The sequence below is a fragment of the Oryx dammah genome, unplaced genomic scaffold (assembly GCF_014754425.2).
Source record: "Oryx dammah isolate SB20612 unplaced genomic scaffold, SCBI_Odam_1.1 HiC_scaffold_24, whole genome shotgun sequence".
NCBI classification, from domain to species: domain Eukaryota; kingdom Metazoa; phylum Chordata; class Mammalia; order Artiodactyla; family Bovidae; genus Oryx; species Oryx dammah.
In genome coordinates, this window is record NW_024070208.1 from 11,257,227 (window position 1) to 11,275,980 (window position 18,754).

The 18,754-nt window shown below is 38.0% G+C and overlaps 1 protein-coding gene across 1 annotated transcript in view; it reads right to left on the reverse strand.

Moving 5' to 3' along the window:
• SUGT1 (SGT1 homolog, MIS12 kinetochore complex assembly cochaperone) overlaps positions 1-18,754 on the reverse strand; it is a 40,540-nt gene that overhangs the window by 1,143 nt on the left and 20,643 nt on the right. Inside the window, exons 11-12 of the mRNA XM_040267175.1 lie at positions 12,226-12,316; positions 7,979-8,160 (exon numbers count right to left, since the gene is read on the reverse strand). Coding sequence (XP_040123109.1) covers positions 7,979-8,160; positions 12,226-12,316 — 273 coding nt within the window. The remainder of the gene's footprint in view (positions 1-7,978; positions 8,161-12,225; positions 12,317-18,754) is intronic.

Genomic DNA, 18,754 nt, shown 5'->3' on the forward strand with positions numbered 1-18,754 from the left:
CTTCTCAGGGGGCTCAGTGGTAAAGAACCTGCCTGCCAATGCAAGAGACGCAGCTTCAATCCCTGGGCCAGGAAGATGCCCTGGAGAAGGAAATGGCAATTCATCTCAGCATTCTTGCCCGGGAAATCCCACGGACAGAGGAGCCTGGCGGGCTACAGTGTATGGGTCACAGAAGTCACAGAAGAGTTGGGCATGACTTAGTGACTAAACACGACTACCATCTGTAATCTTACTGCAATCAAAAAAAAAACCAAAACACTGACTTGGATCACAGCAAGGAAGCTGCTAAAAATCTAAACATTTAAAAATAACCAACTTGCGTTATTGGTGAATGTATAGTTGTACATGCTACCACTACAGTGGAGCCTCTAAACAATGCCAATGCCCCACACTCTCTGCCAAGCTCCTTCCCCTGGGCTCCTCCACATGGGACGCTCTTCTCCCATGGAGAGAGATGCGTGAAATGTCATCCTCCAAGCCTGACATGGCACCGTCTTTCTGTGGCCTCCTTTGACCCTATTTAGGACTCTAGCTACTTCCTCTCCTAAGATTTGTCTACTGGGTGAGCAATATATAATATAAATTGGATGACATTACATTGTTAAAATTGTAAGGATTTGCTTTCTTATACCTGCTTCCCACCCCTGGCTTCAAACTAAAGCTGAGAGTTTCTAAAAGGCAAGGAGCATATTTTACCAATAGTTATATGCTAGATCGATACTTTAGCATACATATTTTTTACCATATATTACCAATACTCAAATGCTAGATCAATACTTACCATACACACCATACATAGTTATCAATACTTAAATGCTGTAGCCTGGCACATAGTAGGCTTCAAATAAAATACTGAATAAAATGGGACAAGTCTATATAATAAATTACTCCTAAGAGAACTGAAAACAGATTTAATTTATAACCTGATCATGTCTGCTGATGACATTTATCTTCCCCTTTCTTCTATGGACTGCAGTGCATCTGAGCACTTCCCTGATTTATTCTGTACACTTGGTTTTCTTGCCCAAGTAGACTGAGAGATTACAGATGAGACAGTCTGCTTCTCTGTACAGGCAGACCTTATTTTATTGTGCTTCCCTTTATTGCACTTTGTAGATACTGCATTTTTTTTTACAACTTGAAGGTTTGTGGCAACCCTGCTTCAAGTGAGCTGCTAAGCCACTTTTCCAACAGTGTGTGCTCACTCCATGTTTCTGTCACATTCTGATAATTCTCTTCTATTTCAAACTTTTTCACTGTTATTATATTTGTTATGAGAATCTGTGACCAGTGATCTTTGATGTTACTCCTGCAAAAAACTACGACTTGCTGAAGACTCAGATGATAAAGTTAGCATATTTTAGCAATAAAGTATTTTTAAATTAAGGTACATACACTGTTTTTTAGACATGTTATTACACACTCAACAGACTACAGCATAGTGTAAATGTAACTTTCATACAAACTAGAAAACCAAATGGTATGACTCACTTTATTCCAAGATTTGCTTTAAAATGGCAGTCTAGAATTAAATCCACAGGTCTCCAAGGTATGCCGGTATTCCCACAAGGACAGAAGCCAAGATCAATGTTGCCAGACAGAGGGCTTATTTATGCATGTGTATAGTTCAATTACAATTAGCAAAGTTTCTATATGAAAACGGACACAGATTCCGTATCTTTGAAATTTTACACACTATTTTGTCTAGCAAGCTCTTAAAAAAGTCAATATTTAAACTAATTTCTGGGAATTACCTGGGGGCCCAGAGGTTAGGATTCCAGGGGGCATAGGTTTGATCCTTTGCTAGGAAACTAAGATCCCACAAACCGCCAAGTGTGTGTGTGTGGCTGGGGGGGACTGCTTTCTCCTTTTGGAGGCATTAATAATATACTTTTTCTTATTCTTTCCACTAAGTACAACTAAAAACCTTGAATGTCATTTAAATAACAAATATAAGAGGACAAGTCAGCTAGAGACCCTGGGACCCAAGGAACAACATGGTGGTGAGTTCTTTGGGTTTTCTTTTGCCTCATTTTTTCAAGAGTTGGAACTGAAGAAGCTGAAGTGCCAAAGGGTATGACCAAAAAACCCAACAAAAGGCTGCTTTCTCTAGCCAAAGATGAAGACCAATAGGAAAACAGAAACCTTTTAGACAGTAACCACCCCAGTCATAACCACAGTGAAGACTGTGGTCCATCTCCACCCAGGCCAGCGCCGTGAAGAGCCTAGACTCTGACCCATGCTATGGTACCATGATCTGGCCTCCTCTGTTGACCGGGCTCAGTGGAAACCACCTGGGCAGCTGAACAGCTGCCTATTCCCAGCAGTAACAAGGAGTGGCCTGGGGTGTCCACAGAGGCAGAGTGGGATACTTGGATTTCTACCTCCACCTGGCAATAGTGAAGTGGTTAACTTCCCTTCCTTCGCCAGAGTGGTCGTCAGAGAAAGCTCCTTCAGAAGGAAGGTTTAAATAAGATCTACAGTTTCATAATATGAAAATGTCCAGGTTTCAACTAGGTACCACTTGGCACTTATGAAAAACACCAAGAACCAGAAAGATTTCAGATTATATATTTAAAAAGAGAAGACAACCAATAGATGCTAACACAGAGATGACAGAGAAGTTAAAATGATCCGACATACTTTTAAAGCAGTCAGGGTAAAAATGTTTCAATAAGAATTATGAACTAGCTTGAAACAAATGAAAAAAACAGAAACCTCAGTAAACAAAGATATAAAGAAGAACCAAATAAAAGTTTTAGAACTGAAAAATACACATGAAATAAAAAGATTGGTGAACGGGCTCAAGAGCAGAATAGAGAAAATAAACAATCAGTGAACTGGAAAACGAACCTATATAAACCTGAATGACAGAAGAGAGGTAAAATGAAGAGCCTCAGGAATGCGTAGTACTGTAACAAACTATCCAGTATCTGTATCATCAAGTTCCAGGGAGAAGAAAACAAAGAAGGCCGGTCTGAAAAGGTACTCAATGATACAATCAATGAAAACATCCTAAAAGTGGCAAAAAACATAAATCTATGGTTGCAAGAAACTGAGCAAATTCCAATCAGTATAAACCCAAAGAAATCCTTGCCAATACAGAGAGTCTGTCACGGACAGATCTACTCTGAAAGAATGCCTTAAGGAACCTCTCTAGACAGAAACAGCAGAAACCGGAACCTTGAAACACAGTAAGGAAGGAAGGCAGGCCACAAGACAGAGAGATACAAGAGAACTTGCTTTTCCTCTTCTAAGTTTTCTAAGTTACTATGCTTTATGATGTGATTTCTAAATGTATGCAGAAGAAATATTTAAGAAATTATAAATGAGAAAAGATAAAGAAAGGTACATAAAGAGAGGTAACATTTCTCAATGTCAGTTTCAAAAAACGATACCAGGAGACTAAGAGAAGTATAATATAGCTAATATAAAATCTAGAACTACCACTAAAAATGCTATACAAAGAAAATACACTAAAAAATACTATATAACTCAAGATGAAATTCTAAAAAATGTTCATGTAATCACAGGAGAACAGGAAAAACAACAAAGAGAAAACTTCTTTGGCAGACTAAGTCCTAATGTATCAATAATTAAATGTAAGTGGTCCAAATGCATCGATTAAAAGAGACTGGTAGAGTAAATTAAGAGAATGAAATGGCCACCCACTCCAGTACTCTTGCCTAGAGAATTCCGTGGACAGAGGACCTTGGTGGGCTGCTGTCCACGGGGTCGTGGAGTCAGACACGACTGAAGCAACTTAGCAGCAGTGGCAGCAGAGTAAATTAAACAAAAACATGACACGAATACATGCTGTCCAAAAGGTACTTTACATATGACTTAGGAATCTGAAAAATAACGAATATATGTGTGTGTGTGTATATATAACTGAATCACTTTGCTGTAACCCTGAAATTAATACAACATTGTAAATCAACTATACTCCAATAAAATTTTTAAAAGCTAAAATTTAAAAAAGTATGACTTAGGCAGACTGAAAATAGAAGGATAGAACAAGATATATCATGCAAAAATTAAACAAAAGATATAATCAGCTATATTAATATTAGCAAAAAAAATTACCAGAGCTAGAGAATGACATTGTATAATGATAAAAAAGCAATCCACCATGAAAATGTAACAATCCTAAACACATATGAACTAAACAGAGCTCTAAAATATGTGAAGCAAAAATTCACAAAACTTAAATATAAAATCAATAAATCTATGATTATAGCTGAAGACCGTCTGTCAACAATGAATAGAACAGTAAGACAGAAAATCAACTAAGAATATTTTTTAAAAATTCAGTAAGAATATCAATCAACAGGATTTAACTGACATCTACAGAACACTCCATTCAACAAGAGTAGAATATACATTCTTTTCAAGTGGAATATATACTTAAAGTAAGAAGTCTCAAGTGAAATAAAAATATATATTGAACTGAATAAAAATGAAAATATAAAATAAAAATTTGTAGGAGACAGCTAAAATTCCTGAGAGGGAAACATAGAGCATAAACACATATAATAGAAAAAAGAAATTAAAGGGTTGAATCAATAAGCACACATCTGAAGAATCTATTAAAAAAAGCAATAGCAAATAAACCCAAATCAAGCATAAGGAAGAAAATAATTAAAACCAGAAATAAATGAAATTTAGAATAAAAAACAGGAAAAATTTAAGATCAACCAAAAAGCTGATTCTTTGGGGGAACCAAAAAAAAAAAAAAGAGGGTGAGTCAGTAAAATTGAAAAACCCTAGCAAGACAAAGAAAAAAGAGAGAGAAAAGACAAATTACTATCACAGGATTGAAATAGGTTATCACTACAGACCCTGCAGCCGTCAAAAGAGTAAGAAGGAAATCATACCAACTAACAACTTAAACAAAACAGACCAATCCCTAAAAACAAACTACCACAAGTCACTGAATGTGAAATAGATAACCTGAACAGTCCTATAAGCTATCAGGATAATGAAATTCATAATTTAAAACCTCCCCCCAAAAGAAGTATCAAGGCCTAGATGGCTTCACTGGTTTAAAAGAATCTTTAAAGACAAATTATCACTCATTCTACAAATCCCTTCCCCTCAAAAAAAGAGGACTGAGCACTTTCCTATTCATTCTATGAAGTATTACCCTGATACCAAAACCAGAAAAGAATGGCACCAAAAAAAGGAACACTACAGACCAATGTCCCTCATAAGTACAGATAAAAAAATGTTTAAAACATTTGAAAACACAACTGAATAATATACCACAAAAAGAATTATACACTGACCAAGTGGGGTTTATCCCAGAGGTGCAAAGTTGGTTCCATGAAGAAAATAATCATATTAATCATATAAAATCACTACTTAAACAAGTTAAAGGAACAAAAAACCTACCTAATCATACTGATTCAAAGCAGAAAAAACATTTTACAAGTCAACAGCCATTCGTGATAAAAAAAATCTTAGGAAAACAGAAACAGAGCAAAACTTTCTTCTTGATAAGCATCTACAAAAACCTACAGCTAACATTATACTTAACAGTGAAAGATTGAATAGTTTTTCCCTTAAGATGGGGAACAAGGCATGGACGTCTACTCTTATTCAACATAATAATGGGAGGTCTAGTCAATCAGTATAGCAATAAAAGCAGATAAACAGCACACATATCAGAAACAAAGAAATTAAACTGTCCCTATTTGAAGACTGTCTACACCGAAAATTACAAGGGATCTACCAAAAAAATCTCTCAGAACCAGTGAGTTCAGTAAGGTCACAGAAGACAAGAGAAACATTAAAAAAAAAAAAAAAAAAATCCTGTGTTTCTAGATACTAGCAACAAACACATGGATAAGAAAAATACATAATATCATTGACAATCACTCAAAGAAAGAACCAAATACTTTGGTGTATCTAGTAAAACACATACTGCATTTACATGCTGAAAAGTGCACAACAATGATGAAAGAAATCAGGGATCTAAATAAATGAGGCTGGAAGATTCGGCACAGTAAAGATGTCAATTTCTCCAAACTGGTATACAGCTCAATGTAATTCCTAACAGGACTTTTTCCACATTAGACAAACTATTCTAAAATTTATAGAAAGGCAAAGGAACTGAAATATCCAAAACAATTTTAAAAATGAAAAATAAGAGTAGAGGAAATAAATCGGTTCAATTTCAAGACTTAAAATAGCAACAGTAACTTAGACTGTGGTATAAACAGAGCAACAGACACTCAGAACAATGGAACAGGGACCCCAGAAACAGACTCAACGTTAATATGCTCAACTGATTTTTGAGAAAGATGAAAGGCAATTCAAGAACGGAAAGACAGCCATTTCAACAGATGGTGCTGGGGCAACTGAACATACACAGGTCAAAAAAAAAAAAAGAAGCTTAACCTGCATCTCATACTTCATATAAAAATTAACTCAAAATGGATCATGGACTAAGATGCAGTAAGAAAAACCTGTATTACAAGAAAGAACACAGCGACTTCCCTGGTGGTTCAGGGGTTGAAAGTCTGCCTTGCAGTGCAGGGGATGTGGGTTCGATCCCTGGTCAAGGAACTAAGACCCCACATGCCACAGAGCAACTAAGTCTGTGTACTGCAACTACTGAAGCCTGCACACGCCAGTCAGAGAGTCTGCGTGCTGCAACGAGACGTCACAGGATGCAACAAAGATCAGCAACTAAGAACCCACACAGCCAAATAAGTAAACATATTTAAAAAAAAAAAAAAGGAACACAGAAGAAAATCTTTGAGATCTAGAACTAAGCAAAGAGTTCTTAGAACCTGACACCAAACCCATGATCCATAGAACAAAAATTGATACATTGGACTTCATCAAAATTATACCTCAGTTCTGCTAAAGACTGTTAAGAAAAGAAAGACAAGCTACAGACTGGGAGAAAATATTTGCAGACTCCCTATCTGACAAACTCGCCAGATTAGTGGCTGCCATGGGCTAAGGACGGGTAGGAAAAAAGGATGTGAACATGGGTATAAGATGACGACGATGAGGGAATCCTGTGGCAACAGAAAGAAATGTTCTCTATCTTAACTGTCAACATCATGGCTGTAATATTAACTCTGCAAGATGCTTCCACTGGGGAAATCTGTAAAAGATAGAAGGCATCTCTTGTACCTTCTCCAACTGTATGGGAATCTACAATTATCTCAATGTAAAAAGTTTAATATAAAAAAATTCTAAAGCAATAGTGAAAACCACGGTCATGATCAGTTACCACATGGTAACTTGATATGGAATATCTAAGCCTCAAACACACTTATTACCTCAAACACATTTATTATTTAAATGTTAAAGTTAATATTTAATAATTAAAATTAATTTTCTACTGTAAAAATAAATGCCTTAAAAGACACTGACATTTCCAGAGCTACAGGTGGAAGCCCAATGATTACAGCTCCAAGCAAAATCTACACGGTTCCACAGAACTGAGGCCAAATTCGGGTGATATTCATGCCCCGGCGAAGAGCCTGAATTTTCTTAACTAACAGAGAAATTATTAACAAACCAGTGGATAATCAGCATGCCCCGACCACTTGGCCAACACTGTTCTGGACGCCTCCCTTCTATATTCCTCATCCTCGACACTGAGACCACATATGCTACTAGATGGAAAACACTGGATGCCCACTCAGCTCCTGTGATAAATCTGACTAGAGTAACTCCTACCACCCACTCTAACCTTGGGATCTCAAGTCTTTCAAGTTCTAACTCCCTGAGGAAAAAATTTACGTGGACTACATACACCATTTGTTTCTCGCCTCTTCCACAAGTTTCCAACTTTCTCGATTATTAAGTTTCAAGCAAGAAGAAGTGGTCAGACAAAGCCCATTTAAAATGGTCTCCCAACTACAGTACATACAATCTGATAATCACTCTTTACTTATATTTTTTAATTTCTGAAATTTACTACTATAACAGATTTTCTTAAAGTTTATGTTCTTACAAATGATTTGTTCATGGCACGTTTCACTTCATCAGAGCCATCTGAATAGATCTGCTGAAATAATTTGTTTAAAGCTGCATCTCCCTCCAACTTTTCATTCTTTTCTTCTTCTTTGATCTCACCGACCAATTTATCCCAATTTCTTGTATAATGAGATGATGATGGATATAGGTTTTTTACATCTATGGAGTAAAAAAAAGACGTGATTAATCAACATGTGTCGATTATGTCAAGCGCACGTAACTTTGTGACCATGGTGTTTACATCTCAGCCAATAGTTTAAATCATTAAATTTCATGTTTGTAATAAACGTCTTTCTGATATATAAATCAATAATTAACATTTAAAACCTCTAAAGACTGAATCGGTAAGCATAATGTAAAATCAGGAAATTTCTTTTGAGCAAAATAACTCATCGTGTAAACTTTTGGTACATTATGGAAAACTAGATTAACAAAGAAAGCCTACATGTTACTAATAGGAGAAACTGTGTGAGGAGCATGCAGGAACTTCTCTTCTAAGACCCACTATTTTTACTTATTTCTGACTGTGCTGAGTCTTCACTGCTGCAGGCTTTCTCTAACTGCGGTGACTGGGGGCCACTCTTGCCGTGCGCAGCCTTCTCACTGCAGTGTCTTCTTTTGTTCCTGAGCTGGGGCTCCGCGCATGCGGACTTCAGTAGTTGTGGCAAACAAGCTCAGGAGTTGCGACCCACGGGCTCTCGAGCGCTGGCTCTGTCGTTGTAGCACACAGGTTTAGCTGCCCCACAGCATGTGGAATCTTCCCAGATAAGGGATCAAACTTGTGCCCTCTGCACTGGCAAGCAGATTCTTAATCACTCACTGGACCACTAGGGAAGCCCACATACAGGAACTCTGTTTACAGAAAAGGTGCAAAGATTGTACCAACAATTCTAAAAATACTGACTTTTTAAAATAGATGCTTCATTAACAAACTTTCTCTAAACAAAGCTTTAACAAATGTTAGAAAATACAGCTTCTAGGGCTTCCTCAGTGGCTCAGAATACACCTGTCAATGCAGGAGATACCGCGTCTATCCCTGGTCCGGAAAGATACCACATGCCATGGAGCAACTAAATCTGTGCACCACAATTACTGAGCCAGCGATCTGAGCCCGGGAGCTGCAACTACTGAGCCCATGGCCTTGGCTACTGGAGCCTGCCCAACTAGAGCCAGCGCTCCCCAAGAGATGAAGCCTGCGTATCACAACTGGAGACCAGCCCCCACTCGCCACAACTAGAGAAGAGCCGTGAGCCAACAAAGACCCAGCAAAGCTAAAAACACATAAAATGATATTGGAGGGGGGGTGTCTGTGTCTGTGTGTGTGTGTAAAGTAGCTTCTCCTAGGCGGTGTGTGTGTGTGTAAAGTAGCTTCTCCTGAGGTACTTGTATCTTTCAGAGTAAAATTAAACTGAAAATAATGCCATGCCATTTGACAATGCCATGCCATCTGACAGTGACTTAAGACTCCATCCTCTCACCACATTAAAAATATCAGATTACTTCAACAGGAGAAAACAATAAAGAATTCTTGAATGCTGAAAAAGAGTACATGATCCAGAGGTCAATGCCCACATCATGTGCACACAGGAAATAATATTACACATTGGGAGTAAACAGAGGCTGCTTGCAGCCAGAGAGGCAACCAGCCCAGGGAGATTCAGGGCGCTGCCAAAACTGCCCCAAAGACCAAGGGAATCAAGGTCTTGACACACAAATAGTTTAAAAGAAACTAACCAGATTACCTAAGAACTATAAGAGCAGTTCTGTTCATTATTCAATGGAAATATAACATAAGCCACAAATGTGAGTCACAAATATAATTCTAAAATTTCTAGTAGTCTATAAACAATCAGGTAAAATGCATTCTAAAAATGTCTTATTTAGCCTACATCCAAAATAGTATCAGTTCAACATGAAATCAGTATAAAAATATTAATATATTTTATATATACTTTTTACACTAAGTCTAAAATCTGTTATCTATTTTACATTTAGAGCACATCACAATCCAGACTACTCATATTCCAAGTGGTCAATAGGTACAGGTGGTTTGCAGCTACTACACTGGATGGTACAGCTAGATAGCCTTAAAAAAAAAAAAAAAAAAAACTTCCCTATGAATTTAAAACTTCCCTATGAATTAGGACACATTATGCTAGTCTACATGCCCCTCTTCCACTATTGCCACTATATATCCCCTTTCTCAAAAGAGATGAGAAACGAATCGTTCGCTCTGTTTTCCGTCCTTTCCCTTTACCTCTCTCCCGCCCATCTCACCACCCAATCTCTAACAAGACAAAACGACAACACACCAGTTTTATACAGGACAAGCAAACTGTTTTCCAATTCTATCCACCTGTCCTCCACCAGTAATCTCTTTCTTTTGTACATTTTCACTAGGAGCCAAGAAAACAAAAAACGCATGCCAATGGTAAATTAAGAACTTAGGACACACGGGTTTAATTAATCCTAATGCTGATTTGCCAGATGGGACCACAGTTCTCATCTCCATTTTACAGATAAGAAAGCTGGCACAGATAGGTTAACAACTTGCCCTTATCTGCAGTCTCCAGCTTGTCAAACAATCTGATAAGCACATTAACCCCTTACAAAAAAATATAACCGGTCAGGAGGAATACTATCTTGCATATCCAAGGCATTGAGTTTAAAAAGAGTCTGTAACTATAACACCAAAAAAATCTTTAATCTCAGAAAAACATTACTATCTGTAGGTGGCAGATGAACTACTCAGAGACAGGTAACCTAGCTTCTTGCTTATTCACTCTGACATCAACTAACTGCAAAGCTACTCATGTCAGCAGAGACTTCCCACTGTTAGAAAATGCAGCAACAAGCAGTATCACACATGGGGTAGAAGAACCAGACCCGGACTCTGAAGACTCAGATTTAGTCCTGGACAATGAAAACTGTGGGGTAATCTCAGGCAAGCTGTTTAACCTTTCTGAGCCCATAAGATCGGAGGAACAATACGAGGTCACTTACTATACAGGGCTGCTGCTAGAACTAGGTGAGATACTACATTTAAAATATGTTTTTTAAAAAATGCTTTATGCTATATATAAACCTCAATCCAAAAATCTCTGGGCATCAACCCCATGAGAAGCACATAACATCTTTACCAAATCTTTCACATACAGCAGGGCATAGAAGCTTAATGAACAGCTCATATACCAACCTGAATCATTTCGATTCCTAAAAATTATCTGGGAGGGTAAATTTCCTGGCTCTGCTAATTATGCTGTAGGTTAGCTATGACAATGTCATGCAGGGAACTGGGTGAAGGGTACATGGGAACTCTGAATTTCTGCAACTTCTATTAGAACCTAAAATTACCTCAAAATAAAATTTGAAGATGAATGTTCCACTGGCGAACTTGGCATTTTCTACAGGGTGCCACAATGAAGCTGTATTTTATACTACAGAAGAAAGCAGTGAAAAATCAAAAAGTAGCTGAAACAAAGTTACCTCACTTTAGTCATCAAATCAGAGCATTATCTCTAATCAAAAGGTAATCTCTCTCCATTCATTAATGAGGTCACTGCTATAAAACAGTCTTAGACTGTAGGTCTAAGTGTGTCGCACAGATTAATCACTGCGTTAGAAAAACACCTGTCTATTGCCTATGCTTAGAATTGACCCCAACATAAAGCAGTCTTTCCCTTAAAGGATTAAGCAATCAACCCTTGTTTTCTACTCTACTCATAGGCTTGCCTTAGGCCTTCATTAGCTGTCTGCCTCCACCTCTTAGAAAAATAGTGAAATGTGCTAGATACTTTTCTCTGGGAAGCCCTGAAATTCCAGGAAATTAGAGTTGACTATATTAGAAGAAACAGAAAGGCATAAATAAGAGGGGAAAGGAAGAGCGGGAAATATATCAGCAGAGTAAAACTATTATACATAAAAAACAGGAAAGGCCAACACACAAAAACAACCCCCAGCCAATGTTACAAACTGCCACGGTAAACAATAAACTCCAATTCCCTCTGGGCTCTGATGCCATTCATTTGTATTCTTATGGAGTTTAAGAAGTTAGAACCACCATTAAGAAATATTTTGTATTCATTACAGAGCAACCTTATTATATACTCCATGTATTTTATCTTGAGAACATAAATAATGAAGTAGAAAGAATACTCATCACTATTTAATTTCAACTATATAACACAACATGAATCTAAAGCACATCAAGGCCAGAAAACAAACCTGCTATGAACGGTTTGGGGTTAGGCACATCTCCTTGCCCCTCTAGCCTTTCCCATCTCACAGCCTCTGGCTTTTTCATTTTAATTTCAATCTGGAGGAGACACCAAAAAAAATCAATTATTCAATGTAAAATACATGGAACAGTTAAAAAAAAAAAAAAAGCAATTTCCTTAAGTTATCAATGTTTTGTAAGAATTAATAGTGTCCTTGCTTCCAAAGCTAAATTACAAAGCTAAATTCGGAGAACTCTGAAACAATTACTTTGTTTCTACTTAAAAGCAACCTTCAAAAACAATATACATACACACTCTAAACTACAATTAAGAGTCTAGAAATCACATGCTTTTCTTCTTTTAAAGCAGTGTTCTCAACTGGGGTGATTTTGTCCCCGAGGGGATATTTGGCAATGTCTGGAAACACTGTCGGGGGCATCACAACTGAGGCACAGGTGAGGAGAGGCTGTGTGTGTATCTGCTCAGTTGCTCAGTCCTGTCCGGCTCTGCAACCCCACGGACTGTAGCCCACCAGGCTCCTCCATCTGTGGGATTTTCCTAGCAAGAATACTGCAGTGGGTTGCCAGTTCCTCCTCCAGGGGATCTTCCCCACCCAGGGGTTGAACCGGTGTCTCTTGCATCTCCAGCATTCGGAGGTGGCCTTTTTTTTTTTTTCCCCCCACTGAGCGACCTGGGAAGCTCCTGAGGAAAGGCAAGCGGTGCTACTAAATATAAATATCCTACAACATACAGGGTAACACCCACAACAAAGAATTACCCAGCCCCAAAAGTTAACAGTGCCCACCACTGAGAAACCGTTCTAAAGAAGTTACTATGTATGTGTGTACATTAACCTGTTTCAGAGTAGAAAAACTTATTTCATTGCATAAAAATATCAAAACAAGTAAAACTAAGGGAAGTCATGAGTTAGATCCCTTAAATTATAACTTGCTTAATAATAACATCCTGTAACTTGCCTTTATTGACTAAAGTCACTTTAATTGTTCTTGCAAATTGCATACCCTCCAAGTTTCATGTAGCATGAAGACACCTTTAAGCATCCACTATGTAAAACACCTCTGATGTATGGGTCATTATATTAGTGACCCACTGGTGAAAAACCAACTGCAGTTTTGGACCATGAATTTTAAATCATTATAACTAGGTTCAAACACATCTTTATCAATCAAAATAGGAACCATTACAATCAACACATTTTTGCCAACAAGAAATAAGTTTGTTTATTCCTGTACCATAAAAATCAGTGCTTCAGGATTGAATGAACTCTTGAAAGCATGTTCTGCCTCCTGCTGGTTGTGGAAGCATTTTTCCTTCAAAAAGCTGTTGAGATCCTTGAAGAAGTGGTAGTCCATTGGTGAGTGGTCAGGTGAATATGGCAGATGATGCCAAACTTCACAGCCCAATTCATTTAATTTTTGAGGTGCTGGTTGTCAATGTGCAGTTGGGCACTGCCATGGAGACGAACTGGGCCCTTTCTGTTGAGCAAAGCCAGCTGCAGACATGGAAGTTTTTGGTGCATCTCACTGATCTGCTGAGCATACATCTCAGATGTAATGGTTTCAGAAAGTTATAGTCGATGGGACAGGCAGCAGACCACCAAAAAGTGACCATAACCTTTTCTGGTGCAAGTTTAGCTTTGGGAAGTGCTTTGGAGCTTCTTCTTGGTCCAACCACTGAGCTGGTCATTGCCAATTGTACAAAATCTACTTTCCATTCATCACAATCCACTGAGAAATGGTTCACTGTTGTTGCAAAGGATAAGGGAAGATGACACTTCCAAACAATGGTTTCTTGATTTGCAGTCAGCTTACGAGGCACCCACTTATTCAGTTTTTTCACCATTCCAATTTGCTTCAAATGCCAAACGACCACAGAATGGTTGACACTGAGTTCTTCGGCAACGTCTCACATAGCTGTTAAGAGGATCAACTTCGATGTACATCCATTAGCAGTTTCTGGGCCAAATGAGTTGTTGATTTGAGTTGTCTCTGCAGCTTTATGACCCATTTTGAACTCAAATAAGATAATTGCTCAAATTTTTCTTTTTATCTAACATTATTTCCCTAGTCTAAAATAAATATAAACAGCAAGTAGTAAGTCATTAGCAAAAAAAAAAAAAGGTGAGAAATGTGCATTAAAATGATGTATAACATATCCACATTTATATAAGAAGGTATTCTAATATCAAAAGGTAAATTTCAGCAATTCAAAACCGCTATTACTTTTGCAGACGGTAAAGCATCCGCCTGCAATGCAGGAGACCAGGGTTCAACCCCTGGGCTGGGAAGATCCCCCAGAGCAGGAAATGGCAACCCACTCCAGTATTCCTGCCTGGAGAATCCCACGGACAGAGGAGCCTGGTGGGGGGTTACAGTCCATGGGGTTGTGAAGAGTCAGACACCACCGAGCGACTAACACACAACAGTAATGGTAACTTTTCCTGGAACCTAGAGTTAGTCATGCCGTTAAAACTGGTCAAGACCACTGACCATTCAACTGGGGCTCCATGAGTGTTTGACCTCAGAGGGCCAAAATATGTCACCCTCAGAATATGCTAATGCCATTTTCTGAACATGCATCTCACGAAGAAACGTGTAACTCAGATATGCCCGTGCAGGACACCAATGACTTCACTTTATCATCCTTCCTTTTCCCCACCCCTCAGATCATCTTTATCCCATAAATATCCCAAGTCTGTCACCTCTGGAGAGGCAGATATAAGATTTTTTGTTGTTGTTCTCCTGTCTCATCATTCAGCTGCCTCATGAATAAACTCTCTTTTGCAAATATCAGTGTCTTAAGTGTTCGGCTTATTGTGCATTGGGTAAATGGACCTGCTTTGATAACACCAGTAATGATAACGTTTTTACAATCACTGGTTCAATAATCATCAAACATCTACCGTGAGCAAGGTATAGTCTTCAGGAATGTGAGGGATTTTTTACATATTAAAAAATAATATGTGGTCATCCCTGACCACTCAGTAGTGTGTGAAGCACTTGAAGAAAGGCAACTAACACTCAGGAGAGATCACACTGGCTGTGAACAGGAAGGCTTCCAGGCACCTTGAGGGCTGTGAGAGGCAGGAGCATTTACAGTGATGGCAAGGGTCTCCAGAAGCAAAGGGAACTGTCAAAAACTGGAGCCTCGAGGTGAGAAAGGACAGTGTTATCAGCCAGTGAAGAGAAGACCAGTTTGCCTTAACTCCAGGATTTTTGTTAAAGCAGAGAAAAATACAAATGGAAAAAGGTATAAGACAAGACTATGAAGAGCTTCTGAGTGCTAAACTAAGGCCGCTTATTACAATGAAATGTTAAAAGCTTCCTAAAAGAATCCTTTACTCTCTAATCAAGGCTGGTCCCCCAGAATCTACCTAACATACACTCACAGAGCACTTATCACCTTACGTTCTCCTTATTCAAATAATGCTCAGCCCCAATTTGAGCCTAGCAAAAATCAGCATTTATAGTGCTGGTAAACACAGTAATAACCATTATGCAAATAGTTTTAAGAATCAAGTTAGAATTTTATATTCTAATGTTTCTTCTAAGAAAATAATTACAACTTTTTAAGTAGGGAAAAAAACCCAAAAGACAAGCCTATTATGTCCACTTTGGTTCTTTGATCTTTTTGGTGAAGATGAATCATTTAAAGTAGCAATTGCTGGTAATCTTTCTACCAAAAGAGTTTAGGGAGAAAATCCTTAAAAATCTTCATTTTAAAATACTTTAACAAAACACTAACAGTAATCTGCCAGTATTTTCAGTCAGATATGAAGTGACAGGTATAAAAGGGGTGTGGACCGAGTATTTTCTTAAGGTGCCCAGAAATGTAGCAAAAAATGTTTTCACAAGAAAAAACATGAAACAAATCTCACTGGAAAAGAAGCAAAACAATCAGTCTTTTAAATGTAACATATGTATTTAAATTCTACATGAATAAAAACAAACATTTACAAGGATCTCCAGAATTCTGTAAAGTGAACTATGACAACTTTCATAAAGCAAAATACTACCAATATTTTCTCATACACAGTATGAGGACTCTGGTCATTTTCAGTTGTCACTGTTGAGATCTTTATCAAAAAGGGACAGAAATCCAATAGTCAGCAACGACACAAAACTGATTAATGAAAAGGTCTATTAATATCATACTAAAATTTAAAACTGCATCTAACTGCATCTTGCTCCTTTAATTTTCAACTTATCTAGAAATGGAGACTTCACAAGCAGTGTGTACATGACCAGTATCCTTAACTAACTTCAGCCATGAGGCACCCCGTGCTCACACCACATTTTCCTGTACTAAGAATCGCCTATAAAAAGTCCCTTGCTTCACCTGAATAGCAGCACACACTAGCACTGGCATCTCTGAAAGCCACTACAACCTGAGTAATTGTGCATTATGAACAAAGAGGCCTTTATAAAGCCAAAGTCAGAGCTCTAAGTAACAACCTATTTCAACTGAGACAAGCTGACTTGAACTTGAAAGTATGCTTACTCCATTCATTAAAAGAAATGCACAGAATAAAGCATTTAAAGTGGCTTTCTTAAAAGGCAAAAGGGGAGAGACTAATTTTCTATGAATTCCTTTTTATATCTACTTCACTTTCAATGCTTATATATGCTCTTAAAAGTGATTCTGACAGATACTTTGCAAAATACCACCAGTCCAACTTCAGATATTTTTACTGGGACTATTAATCAGCCATTCTATTTTCATTTAAGTCAAAAGTAATTTAAAGATAACTTAAAACTTTGATGATTTGCGTGAATGCAGCTCTCATAGGCACAGAGAAGGCTTTCAATGTGCCACAAGGTCCCAAGCAGTATTCATACTACTAGTAAGAATCCCTGTGTGCTGGGTTGTCAGTGTTCAATATTATGCGTACTACCACCCATTTCTAAGCTCTCCTTTGCACAGCAAAAAATTTAATTTTTTCCAATGAAAGGAAATTTAGATTTAAAGAAAAGCCATTACTTCTAAAGGGTCATGGCATCCAGAGACCATCTTCTTAAAAAAAACGGTGAGTCTTTACTTACTACAGATTGATGGTGAAGGAATCTTTACCAGAGACTAGAGAGCTGTGCAGCTTACTGGTCAACTTTTTTTTTTTTTGGCAAACTTTTGAGAACCATCTGTTTCAAAGATGCAGTCATTAGTGTTCCCTGATCTTTAGAATGCAGCTTTCCCAATGTTCTCTCACTCAGCTCTTTGCACATTTAACTTCTGTATCAAAACTCTTAGAATAGCTCAGTCTCCCTGAGGCCAGAATGCACATCTGCTGTCTTTATTTTTATTTTCAAATCATTTTATAATGTTTTTAATGCAAAGGATGGTAATGCATGAATAACCTTCCCCAATGTTCTAACAGCACAGTTCAAATGAGTACTGAGTGCCTACTGTGAGCCAGGCACTGTGCTGGTGCATAGGGCCCCTTACCACCTTGATTCTTCTTGAAGAAATCAATCAGAAGAGACACTCCTATAAACAAAAAATTCCAGTGTCCATTCTGTAAGCAACAGACCTAAGTTTTGGGAAATACCTAATTATCTGGAAGGAAGTATGCCAAAATGTCATCAGTAATGAGACATTACTTTCTCAGGTCCCTAATATTTTTCCAAATTTTCTATGATGTGCATTTACTGATTTTAAAACCCAAATAAAAATCTAAATAATGAAAATTAAATAACAGCAGCAATGCTTATTGAGCACTTGTTACATTCCCCAGGTACTAAGTGCTCCATGTACCTCACCCAACAGAAAAGCCCTGTAAGAGGAAAACCATCCACATTTTAGAGAGGAGGGAGCCACACAAGCAGAAGTTGTGAAAAGTCAAAAACAGCCAGTAGTGTAATTCTAGAAGAGAAGAGTCAAATACGTGTCACTTGGACGTATGACAAATCTCACTGAGGCCTAGTTTCTCGTGTAAAATGGTATTAATAGGGCCTACCTATTAAGAAAGTGAAGAGGAACTAAACAGCCTCTTGATGAGGGTAGAAGAGGAGAGTGAAAAAGCTGGCTTAACACCAATACAGTATATTAACACATATACATGGAATTTAGAAAGATGGTAACGATAACCCTTTATGTGAGACAGCAAAAGAGACACAGATATAAAGAACAGACTTTTGGACTCTGGGAGAAAGCGAGGGTGGGATGATCTGAGAGAATAGCATTGTATATTATCATATGTGAAACAGATCGCCAGTCCAGGTTTGATGCATGAGACAGGGTGCTCAAGACTGGTGCACTGGGATGACCCAGAGGGATGGGATGGGGAGGGAAGTGGGAGGGGGGTTCAGGATGGGGAACACATGTACACCCATGGTGGATTCATGTCAACGTATGGCAAAACCAATACAATATTGTAAAGTAATTAGCCTCCAATTAAAATTACTTGATTATTTAAAAAAAAAAAAGAAACCTCAGCATTCAAAAACTAAGATCATGGCATCTGCTCCCATCACTGCAAGGCAAACAGATGGGGGAAAAAGTGGAAGCAGTAACAGATT